We start from the raw sequence: 13303 nt of genomic DNA, 5'->3' as shown, positions 1-13303 counted from the left end.
GTCTGCCAATCACAGATTTTGATTACAATAGCGAGTATACCTGTATCGCCTATGCTCCATGTTTACTAGTCTACCTGTATCCCACCTCTTACATTTAAGTCTTTTAGAATAAGGCACCTGCCGTTTTCTTTTTGAGGCCGTAATAGCGGAAGTAAAACCCGTTAAATCCATATGCGATGATAGTTGTATTAATCATTCTTAAATTATATATATATTTCAGATTTAAATTAGGTACATAATTTGTATTGTTGAAAGTTATACATTTATAATATGTACGTACTGGTTTAATGGTTGCAACATATCAAGATATACATGTACACATGCATTGAAATAAGAGCAATTACTTTCACTATATCTTGATATATACCCCCCTCCTCTCTCCCTCCCGCTAAACCAATTTGTAAACATCTTGCTGTATTTTTTTCATGTATACTTGTGTCGGGAAAGGTGGTTTTTGCCCAATCTCTTATATACATATAAGTTACAATAAAAATATGTTTAAATAAAAAATCAGGGTAACTATTTATGTCAGGTTTAGTAAGAAAATAGAACACTCAGTATCCATATTTTTAATTTCAACACATCTTATTGACGAGATGTTAAGTCAATAGGATTGGACATCAGGCATAGCCTATATAGATCGATATCGTGATACACTTATTTATTGATCTTCATATTACTTTAATAAGGACGAACTTGGATATTTTACCCAAACGTGCATATACAATTTACATATATATACACACAATACTAATCATAATAACAACATTATCCGTAATAAATCATGTACATGTATTTGTTTCAACAAGCACATACAAATATGAGACATACGTTATGGGTCCGGTTGTTCAAAACGAATGTGTTTTCATTTTATGAAAAATGTCTAGACTGGTTACCTATCAATTGGGTGATATACAGATTAATAAGTTTACAATACTGTACATTTTACCGTCTCGGCTTACGTAAATGATAAGGATGACCACAGTTCATTTCAAATATTTCATTCAGAGAATTACATAAATATTATATATATGAATGGATTGGACAACAAACTAAGCCTACATGTATCAGTGTATACTGCCCATCGCCAGCCGTCGAAAAACTATCTCGGTACCCTGTACATTGCGCGTGCATTGTGCATACTACGACGTTTACCGAGCATTGAATACATTTGTAGGTAACTCAGACGGGCATGGCTACATAACGGCTGGTGATCGTACAATTCGACCACATTTCAAATCCTGCCTATATCAAAGAAAATGTTTCACTGACAGAACTAATTGCCTTCTTTATTTTAATATATCATACATAACTACGATACTTTAAGTGGATATACCACGCACAAATGTATATATAAGATATATGATTGTTCGCGCACAGCGCTAGCGAGAGCTTAACTGGAGTACATGTGAAATATCACGTGACTTATTGCGAATCTACATCACCTTATACCAAAATAGATATAAACATATATATTGCACTCATATTTTGCTCAGTTGTCATCGTTGTAAGCTTCGCAACTTGTAGATATGTACATATGTATGCAAAATAGATAAATGTTGCTGGTTTGATCTCTTAATCTTCCGTATGCTGCATAAACTGATGGTTTTGTTTTCTATTATTCATGTAGTTAGTCTAATTGACATCCAAATTTATATATTTCATTAACTACGTCTTCCCCCATGTTATTGACACCAGCGAATATCAAATCTGAGAACTACTTTTTATTTGAAAATGGTCACCTTTAGGTCGAAACAGGCCAAATTGCGTCATGTTCCTCTTTCATACGATCCAGCTAACATGTACATGTACTGTATGTACACCAAAAAGACAAAACAACTTCATCAGAATACTCAATCTAATTAAAATCAGATGTACATTTGCATTTTGCACTACGCTACTCTCCGTATGAATATTTTTAGATACAAGATGTTGTTTAAAAAATAACTTTGTGTTTAACCTTTTTCTATGATTACACTTTAAGATCCATAAAACGTATTTTTGTTAAACTAAACTTCACTACTTACGCTACCAAATTACTCTTGATTTGATACTTACACAAGCAGAAAACAACTGAAGCAAGTGAATACGAAACACATTTTGTAAACGTTACATTACATTCTGCGAACGTTTCTGATGAAATAAATATGAGTTCCTTCTTATTCATCGTTATATTTAAAAAAAAAAAAAAAAAAAAGGATTTCTTGTGTCCATGTTACGGGAGCGGGATCGCTGGCTGGGCGGGTTTGCTGGCCCGCCGGAGCGGGATCGCTGGCTGAGCGGGTTTGCTGGCCCGCCGGAGCGGGATCGCTGACTGAGCGGGTTTGCAGGCCTTCCGGAGCTGAATCGCTGCGTGAGCGGGATCGCAGCGACATCGCTTGCGCGGGATTACGGCGGGATTGCAGCGGGGTTTTAATCCCCATCGCTCGACGGGCGCAAACGCGCTGTGAGCGTGTGAGTACCAAATCACCCTCCTCGTACTGTATATATTGAAAATTACAATAAATTTGACTCTGAATGACCAGTATTATTATGTGTATACACAACAACGTTCTATATATATCACAAAGTTCACATAATCTATTTGTATATATATATATATATATATATATATATATTACCATTTTAACCAACTATTTTATCATAACGATCTAAATATACTTTACGAAAGTTTTTAAAATGACCAATTTTATCTGATTTTAACGTAAAGAATCAAAACGATAGCATATTGTTTGGCCCTAAATGACCCAAGTTGTCGATGGGCCGTAAAACACAAACAAACAAACAAACAAACAAATAAACAAACAAACTATAAAGACGCATGCTACAGTTCATTTGTTTGACAAATAAAGGATTTGTTTCATTTGAAGTTTATGAAAGTCTTTTATATATCTATTAGAACCTGAATAAGAATATTAGATTTAGTACGAGCCTCGTATTGAAGAAGGTACTCGAGGAGGTTCTTTTTAAGTCCTATTATTCACTGACAATATATGTGTACCCAAGGACTGCTCTCATTTGGTTAGTTTATATCGACGAGGTAACACTCTAAAGTAAACAAGCGGCGTTTGCAAGATGGACAAAATTGGTGAAAGAGCAGTGATCCAATATTTGCATAAAAATGTTTGACACATGCGGATATCCATAATGATATGATAGCAACACTAGGAAAAGATGCCCCTTCATATGCTACAGTGAAAAAGTGGGTGACGGGATTTAAGCGCGACCGACAGAGCCTTCAGGATGACCCCCATCCTGGAAGGCCTTTCAATTTTGCAAACCCAGAAGTGGTCAATAAAATTCATGATATTGTAATGACTGACAAACGAGTTACAGAAAGATGCATAGCCAGCAGAGATTCCATTCTGACCGAGAATCTTTCAGTGAGAAAGCTTTCGGCCTGATGGGTACCAAGACTTCTGACAGATGATCAGAAGCACACCAGGCGCACATTATCGCGTGCGAATCTTAACCTTTTTGAGGAAGGTCCTGCCAACTTTCTTCAGAGATTTGTCACTATGGATGAAACACGGGTCCATTATTTTACCCCGGAGGCCAAACAACATACGAAACAATGGAAGAACCCTCGCTCTTCCCCTCCAAAGAAGGCAAATACTATTCCATCAGCTGGGAAGATTATGGCCTCGGTTTTCTGGGATGCAAATGGTATTCTGCTGATTATCTCCAAAAGGGACAAACAATCAATGGCACATACTATGCTTCACTTTTTAGCAGTTATAGGAAAATATTAAACTTAAGCGCCACGGAAAGCTCACTATGTGTGTTATTCCATCAGGCCCATGATCTGTTCACAAGTCTGTCATTGACATGACATTGTGGCTTTAAATTAATTAAGCATCCGCCTTATTCACCTGATCTCGCTCCCGGCAGACTTACATTTATTTCCAAAACAGAAAACAGTTATTTCAGGCACCCATTTTTAGTCCGATGATGACGTCATAATGCAGTATATGACTTTCTGAACAGCCAAGAAAGTCCCGCAAAATTCAAATCCTTCAATATGAGACTCACAACATATCAATCAGCCCTCGTATTACAGTCAAATGTTCAGACAGCTCCCAGTCACTTGTCCGGGTGAGAAGTCAGCTTAACGAATACCCAGTACATGTAGCTCCCCTTACTTTGTAGGTCGTCAACGAATACAGAAATTCTTGTGGTACAGAGACAGATTAACAGTCTTTGTGGATGAATTCAAAGACAAACGAAACACGTCAAAAATAATAACATATAACAAAGTGTGATACAAATCGTTATCTGAACATGGCATCGACGAAACTGAATGAGATCACGAGTACAAAAATGTCTTATGATTCTCGTTGATATGTCTGATGGATTTGTTATCTCCATATGATTCTGATTCGGCATAGACTTAAATGTTTGCATGACGCAGATGAAACTTACAGTTCCATTTCTCTTTTAATCTGACTTATTTAAGACCTCGTGTCGGTACCGTATGTTTGTGGTCGTCACCCCGTGTGAGTTTATGTTATCTCCACGTAATTAAACTGGACTAGTTACAACAAGGAATCCATTTTATAAGCATTCTAGACTAATATTACAGGAATAAAATCCAATGCTATCAGACACTTGTCTATAATCTATACTACATACGTCTCTCGTAACTAAGTCAGGTTAGTGCTCAGTACTAAATATTTACCATGGACATTTTGATATTCGGTGTTCACACTGTGTATATCGGATCAACTGTGACGGTTAAATGGGCATGGAGGATATAGAAATTTTGAAGGAAGAAAGATTTAACAATCCACAAACTAAACGCAATTACGAGATTAGTCATACAGCTAATAGCAAGGTGTTTAACAAAAACAGAAAATGATATCGCCATTTTAACACAACTACACAATACCACGATTTGATATAACTGGAATATTGTGCACACGATCCCCACAACTATGCAAACTCATTAATAGTACATGCAGACTTTTACCAATAAAGATTATATAAAATCTTAAACACAAGCACACTCTGCACAGGTTTCTAACACTATTTCTCACCAGACTGACGCCATATACACAAACTTACAGAACGTAGACAGACATTATCTACTTCATTACAGACACATATAAATATACCTTCCAAACAACACAAAATGCTGAAATGAAACCTCCTTCCGCAGCGCGGCAATGCACAGTTTCAACATAGGATATATAGCTCTCATCTCAAGTCCGCACTCCGTACTCATTGTGGTAACGCTGTACTAATCGAGTCCCTTTTATTTTCGTTTGTTTGTTGATTCACTTATATTATGTCGTTTTTGGGAATTGACCATATTGAATAGGTAATAGGATGCTTTTCAACACATTCAGTGGAAATGCCGTATAGCAGAGGTGTTGTATGTGTGTGAGTGAGGGTGAGTGAGGGTGTGTGTGTGTGTGTGTGTGTGTGTGTGTGTTGTGGTGGTGGTGGGGTTAGGGGGAAGGGTGTGGTGGGGAGATGACGTCATCAAAATGTTTATTTTAATGCATAACGGTATTTCATTAATTACACTGATCAGCGATACCAGAAGTTGTCCCTTGAATCAATGAGTATAGAGATGATAGCCTAGTCCATTACTTCCGTCCTACATGTAACGCGGACTATACCACAGAAAGATTACAACTTGTCTCTACGTGTTACAGCTGTGTCTGAAGCAACATATATATAAATATATGTCTATATGTCATTCTTACGTGATTATTACACCATTTCTCAAACCCAGGCAGACATTTCCGGGAAGTTCAAGTTATATGGAAGTTATAAATAGGTCGCATTACATGTCAGCGACGTATTGATTTGACTGCAGTGTTACACATGTATAAATATCGACATGCTTACGGAAAAACCAAGAAGAGGTAACTTTCGTTTTAAGCATATAAAACAGGGCAGCACCCATCTGTAAGTCATCTCCTAATATTCAGGTCGCTAGGAATCCTATTTTATTCATACGAACACGAAAAACCCCCACAAAGAATCCTTTTCATCTTGAAAATGGATATCAACTGGATGTTTGGACTGGATGATTTAACTATAGTCATCGCTATTTTACTTATTAGTTTACTGGTCATTCGATCATTGCAATCTCCGCTCCCTCCTGGTCCAACTGGCTACCCAATAGTAGGGAGCATGCCTATGATGCGGAAAGGAAACGTGTTGGAGACGTTCAGAAGATTGCGAGTAAAATATGGAGACGTGTACAGTGTGCAGCTTGGATCGACCTTTACTGTCGTCATTAATGGAGTAGATGCGCTCAATGAAGCTTTTGTAAAAAATGCGGATCAATTTTCGGACAGACCAGATAATTTTGCTGTGCCGCATACTTTACGTGGAAAAGGTAAGTTAAGCTGTTGTCTATTTTCAGCATGTCATATCTGAACTGCTGCCTGAATAATCCGGTAAACTGGTTTATCTGGACTCTCGCTGGACCGTCACTTTACACAGGTCCTAGGATTTTCAGGCCAACCAATTCTATATGAAATATGCTGTTATAAATAACAATGAAATAGGAGGTCATTTTACTGACTAACACATCGAAAATTTGAAGTTTATTATGTATAGTATCGGGTATAATAGTCACACTAATATCATAAAATATAATACCGTAGCGTTACTTTTAGTCATGGCTATAAGCGGGACTGGCGTTCATAGTTTTATCACTGATATCTATTTATATTACAATACTTCCTGAAAATATATGTAGATAAAAAAATCTTTCTCTGAATTGTATTTGCATGTACTTGTGTCCAGTGATTTTCGCCCTTCACTAAGGGGAAGTGGGGAGGTCAAGGTTATGAGGTGTCAAGGGTGGTGGGGGAGGTAAAGGTTATGAGGTGTCGAGGGATGTGGAAAGGTCAAGGTTATGAGGTGTCGAGGGTGGTGGGGAGGTCAAGGTTATAAGATGTCGAGAATGGTGGGGAGGTCAAGGTTATGAGATGTCGAGAATGGTGGGGAGGTCAAGGTTATGAGGTGTCGAGGGTGGTGGGGAGGTCAAGGTTATGATATGTCGAGAATGGTGGGGGAGGTCATGGTTATGAGATATCGAGGGTGTTGGAGAGGTTAAGGTTATGAGGTGTCGAGGGTGGTGGGGAGGACAAAGTTATGAGGTGTCGAGGGTGGTGGGGGAGGTAAAGGTTATGAGGTGTCGAGGGAGGTGGGGAGGTCAAGGTTATGAGGTTTCGAGGGTGGGGGGGGGGGGGGGGTCAAGGTTATGAGATATCGAGGGTGGTGGAGAGGTCAAGGTTGAGATGTCGAGGGTGGTGGGGATGAAGTACATTGTAGGGGGGGGGGGGGGGGTAAAGGCAGTGAGGATCGAGTTAGGTGGATGAAGTTGTATTAAAACTTTGTTAATTGAATAACATGTCATCTTTAATACATCATGAGTAATGTTCCTATTGATTATTGAATAAACAAAGGAGACGGAAATCCCTTCTGATTAACACAACGGAAACAGGATAAACCCTGGCCTCCTCTTATGCTTTCCCAATGCCAACACACCTAATCACACATTTCTGTTTCAAACATGAATACACCTGACCTGTGTCTTTTAAAATGCGTTGTGCATTGTTGTGCATTCTATAAGTTCTGACACGTTTTCAACCCCTATGTACAAACGTAAGCAGTAAGTATATAGATATAGGAAATACCCAGTAACATAATAATAGATCGAGTTGACATGTGTACTAGGAAGGAATAAGAAAATACCCTGCCAACGCTCTACTTGGTCTGGTGCCCTCTACTGAATAATGTTCTCCCCTCATTCCACCGACGAACAAGCTCTGCATCTGTTACGTTAGACTTACCCCCTGTCTATAGAATATCAGAATTATAAATGAATGAGTTTTATGATTTTGGTCCCTAGGATATGGATGCTCATAAGTTTCAAACTAGGGGCAGATAATCTAACATAAGAATGTAGCTGGGCAAGAATAAATAGCCAGTCTGCTGTTATGTTCACTCTCCCTCTGTGCTGAGATTACTCTTGGAGTGGCCAAAATACCGAATAACTTATCGATGAGAGTGGTGAAAACTGACGTATACTTATACTTATAGCGTCAATGGATCTTTGATGGTTTGGATCCTAGTAATTTGTTTATTGAAAAAGAACTTGATGCTTTCAGACAAGTTCCCGTCACATTCTAGGAAAATATTTCAATAATTAAATATCTGATTACTCTTACATTGTTTTTAGGTATTGGAGCGTCGTCAGGTGAACATTGGAAACAAACACGAACCTTCTCCCTGATGACACTTCGAGGTTTCGGATTCGGTAGAACAATCCTGGAAACAAAAGTCAAGGAAGAGGTAACGGCTTACTTGGACGTCATTGAGGAACAAAAGGGGCGACCATACGACGCTAAAGAACTTACTCGCATTGCCGTCTCCAATATAATATGCAGTATTGCTTTTGGAAACAGATACGATTACAATGATGAAAAATTCAAACACCTGACTGCTCTGCTGAATGAGAACTTCCGGTTAAATTCCGTTGCCGGGGCGATACGACAGTTGCCTTGGTTACGGTTCTTACCTGGAGATGTGTTCAGCATCAAGAAGTTCCAAAGGAATGGTGATCAGATAAAGGAGTTTGCGAACGATCAAATAGCTGACCATCGAGAATCACTTGACGAAAACAATCCCCGTGACTTTATCGACGCATTTATCCAACAGCAAAGAAAACATGGCCAGGATCACCCTATTTTTGAAGGTATTCTGATCTTATTTCAAAACCAAAATCATACATATAAAGCAACTTTTTTTTTTAGATGTTATATAACATGGATGCTTCATACACTTTTTTCCCTATACAAATACGGAAAACAGTCAAGGACACATTAAATTTTGCAAAAGTAGAAATAAAAATAATAATAAAAATGTTTAATGGTTGCAAGAATTATTTTACTTCTAATTTTGATTGAGAACAGTAATTCAAGACAAAAATGAAGCGGTATCTTTTGAACTTACTATGATAAATGATAATTCGTTAACAGAGCGTATGTCTAATTAGTTTGACCATTATGTTAACTGTCTATTTCCAGACAACAACTTGGCAGCTGCCATTAAGGATTTATTTTCGGCTGGAACAGAAACAACATCTGCGATGATCCGGTGGTCAATTCTTTACCTTCTCCACAACAAACCTGTCCAAGACAAACTACGACAGGAGATAGAAACAGTGATCGGAACGTCCAGACTGCCGTCCCTCGCCGACAAACCCAACATGCCCTATTACGAAGCGTTCATTATGGAAGTTCTTAGAATGGGTAATATCGCTCCGCTCTCGGTGGGCCATGGAGCCAGGACGGATATATGGTTCCGAGGAATGGTGATCCCAAAAGGGTCGGTGATCATCCCTAATCTCGACTCCGTTATGAGTGATCCGTGTCTATTTGAGGAGCCTCAGAAGTTCAACCCAGAGAGATTTCTTGGAAAAGACGGAAATGTGACAGGCAGAAAAACAATGGCCATTGCTTTCTCGCTGGGTAGTATACGTTATTTGAATATGTTATTAAACAATAAAATACATTCTGTACATTATGTACTATGATATATTTATTAGAAATAGTATCACATCACCAGTGTTGCGAAGAAAGGCATTTGTAAATATAAGTACACTTTCGTAATTATGAACATCGACTGATTCGGAAATACATTATTTATTCAACAATTTTCGGATGGCATATTGTATTTATTGTCAATATAAATACAACCGGGATGACAGATAAATAAAATGACATTTGGAAATTAATACTGAACAAGATGTATTTTTTCTGATCTTATGAATAAGTCCGTTTTCTTACAGGACGACGAATGTGTCTTGGGCAATCCCTGGCGAAGATCGAGATGTTTCTGTTTATAACAGCGCTGGTACAGAGATTTGAGTTTTTACCGGAAAACTCGGAAAATTTGCCATCACTCGAAGGCATCGTGGGCTTATCGAGGACTCCGTCAGCTTATAGATTCCGTGCAGTGAAACGCTACTGAAGTAGGAGCCGGTTGATGGAGTCGGATAAGGTTTCAGGCTGCTTTCAGAAAAAAATCATATATCATTGTGTATGTACAGAGTACTGCTCATATTTCCTTTATTTCTATGACATAAATATCTGTCGTTCATAGATATCACAAATATAATCAGAATCGTTCATTAACTCAGGTTTATCTCCATTCGTTAAATGTATAAAGGGTTCCGCTATTTTTTGCTGGCATAAGATTTTTTTTCATGTCAAGGTATTCATCCAACGTATGTTTTCTAACTCTTTGTAAATAAAGCAAGAAAGGGGCATAGAACTGAAGGTTATATAGGTACAAATTCTTGTGGTAATTTTTAAATACTATAATTTTAACAATTATCATTAATTCAACACTATCCAACGTGTTATCATATAGCGCCCTGGCAAAAAAAAAAAAAAAAAAAGATAACCGATTATTCCATACTTTTTGAAATAAGCACATATCATACCTAATGCTGCCTTGCCTTGTAATGACTCGGATAGACACCTAACAATGTTCAGAACTTCCATCACCATAAGGGGGCGTAATATTTGCTTCATCTTACATAAATATATCAAGACCGTATAAATATGTTGTGTAAACATTATTTATTATCGAATAGGGATTAATGATAATGTATAGTGTAAACAAATATTTCTCATTTTCATTTCGCGTTGAGAAGTCTTCATATTATTGCATGATATATTCATAGATTTTGTAAATTAATACGCCCCATTATTATTATTATTTATTTACAAACTGTTTTCTTGGTAATACATTTTCTCTCATTTTTTTCACAATCAATTCTATCTGCGTGTATGTGTGTAAATGTATAAGGGAGCTAACTTGTACAAAACATCAGTATGCCTCACACAGAGCTCGTCAACATTATTAATAATGATGTCTTGTATAGATCATGTATTATCAGTTTAATCATGACTTTATTTACAAATAATACAATCAGTTTTGTTTGCAAAATTCTGTGATATTCACTATTGCTACTGTGATTTTAAATAACTGTGATTTACTTTACAACACTGACTTTCATTTTCTGATTTGTCTTTTTGACAATTTAAAAAGAATGCCTACTCAAATGAATTATTTGGGGAAAATTCTGAATATTTTCCTGACAGTAAAATTTTAGAAAAGATAAAATAATAAACGTTGATTAATTGCGTGCTTTTTGACTGCGCAGAGGAATGCAGATGCTAATTTGGTCCATAAGTAATAACAGCCTAATTGGTAGTTATAGTCTTTATTATAAAACCATAACCAAATTACCAAAGTTTTGGATGAAAAACGTAAATTTAGACTAATCAATTAACCTTTGATAAGTGATGTTGTTTCACTTAGTTAGAGGTAAGTAAGCGAATGTGTTACATGTATGTTAAGACCTATGCAAATTGGTAGTGTGGTAAACATATCTGATGGTGTTGATTTCCGTAAATTCATTCTTGTCAATTCAAATTATTTCACATTGATTGGTTCGTAATCATACATTGTAGCTATCATCAACATGTGTTACCTTACATCACCTTATTTGATTGATTGACTTGGTAATAATCGTATATAACACAATTCACACTCCAATATTTCAAAACATCGTCTGTTTCTTCTCCTTTCGTTGTAATCCAACAAAACTGTTGAGATAAATACGAGTTACACCATGGAACAAATCTCTCACTTGTAGATGTGATACCTCTGTTTGCGGAATACTGAATCAGTCACATTGATCAATAACCCGTTCGAATATGACAAAGAGTAGGTATTGATAGTATTTATTAATTTTTTACAAATGAAATATCTTCAACTTAACAAAAGTTGTATTATTTTCTTATCCACCTTCCGGACACCTTGTGTTTTTCAAAACCACTTTTTTTGTTACAGAAAACCATTATTGCAATATGTACTTAAATGTTTCTATTAAATACACGCCAGTGCTATTAGTTTGGGAGGAAGATTTTGATATTGTTCCTGTACAGTATTATCTTGTTACCTATATGGGACTACATATCAACACGGTAAATTTGATATAATTAATTGGTTTTATAGTTTGTTTCTCGAATGCAAAACACAAGCAGTGGTATGTTGTCAATGATTAATAGCCTTATTCTTGTCCTTTGTAAACAAATAATTTGCACAAAAGAACGATACTATGAAACACAATGACCATTTTCTAGAACAAAGCTTGTTTCCCAATGACTCAAAAAATCAACAATCTATCGGTTATCCTTCTTTACGTAGTGTACAATCCATGATACACCAATAGTTTTAACAAGAGCATACTCCGGGAGTGACAATGAATGGCATGTATAACCAAATATCTCATTCTAAACAACAGGATTTGTGTGAGTTACAATAAATGTAAATATATCTTCAAAAGTAAGGACTTTACTTGAATTTTCTGTTAGTATTTGATTAATGATATTCAATTTTCATTTTTTGTTTTGTTGATATTTTCGTTGTTAATTTTACTAACTCAATCACGAAGTTGATATAAATATCACTTCTTGAGGTCAATTTAACTTTCTTTGGACAAGATAAATGCAATTATTTATCTTTCAGATATAACGGATATAAGTACGTGTCTACACTTATCTAAAATGTGTATAGTAATCAGCATTGTTATGCCATTATTGTTTTGTAATCATTTAGTTAATGTTTGTCTTATTTTTATTGTCATTTTATTTGTTTAAATCCTTTATACATCATTTTCATTATGTGATCATATATTGAGATTTGGTAATGATTTGATTTCATTGTATTTTCATTTACATTTCATGATCTGGTGTTTATATTATTTTCATTGTTCTCTTCATTTACATTCGATGATATTTTGTTTTCATTATTTTCATATTTTTTTCATTTACATTTGATGATATTGTGTTTTCATTTATTTTCATTTTGTGATCATTTGTTGAGATTTTGTTATCGTTTTGTGATTTTTATAATATTTACATTCTATTATTTCATCATCATCATCCTCATTATCATCATCATCATCAAAAAATACTGATGTGTCATACCTACTTTCCTTTGGCTAATTGATTAAAAATTATAGCAAGCTTTAAAAACAGGTACGAACACACTGGGAAGAAGTTCTGTCATGGTATGACGTCCTTCTAGATGGAAGTGACTGACTACAGAGCTGCTAAGTTACCCGTAGTAAACACGTTTGATTATACTATTGAACATACAATAATAGTGTAGTCGAATCCCCAACCTACTGGTCAGTACCGATGCAGAAATTGCGAAAGGTTGTCTTGCTTCTCCATTACGAATAAATCGTCGAAAATGA

General features: G+C 36.2%; 1 protein-coding gene across 1 annotated transcript; it reads left to right on the top strand.

Annotated features, from left to right (window-relative positions):
* Positions 1–5526: 5526 nt before the first annotated feature.
* Positions 5527–13303, top strand: LOC117329340 (cytochrome P450 2J6-like). The gene is made up of 4 exons (XM_033887255.1): positions 5527–6352; positions 8207–8722; positions 9054–9497; positions 9818–13303. Exons 1-4 carry the CDS (start codon positions 6010–6012, stop codon positions 9997–9999), a joined length of 1485 nt encoding a protein of 494 aa, XP_033743146.1. The 5' UTR covers positions 5527–6009; the 3' UTR covers positions 10000–13303.

Source organism: Pecten maximus, chromosome 6 (assembly GCF_902652985.1).
Source record: "Pecten maximus chromosome 6, xPecMax1.1, whole genome shotgun sequence".
NCBI classification, from domain to species: Eukaryota; Metazoa; Mollusca; class Bivalvia; order Pectinida; family Pectinidae; genus Pecten; species Pecten maximus.
Note: the sequence above shows the minus strand (reverse complement) of the source record. Positions and strands in the feature narration are given on the sequence as shown.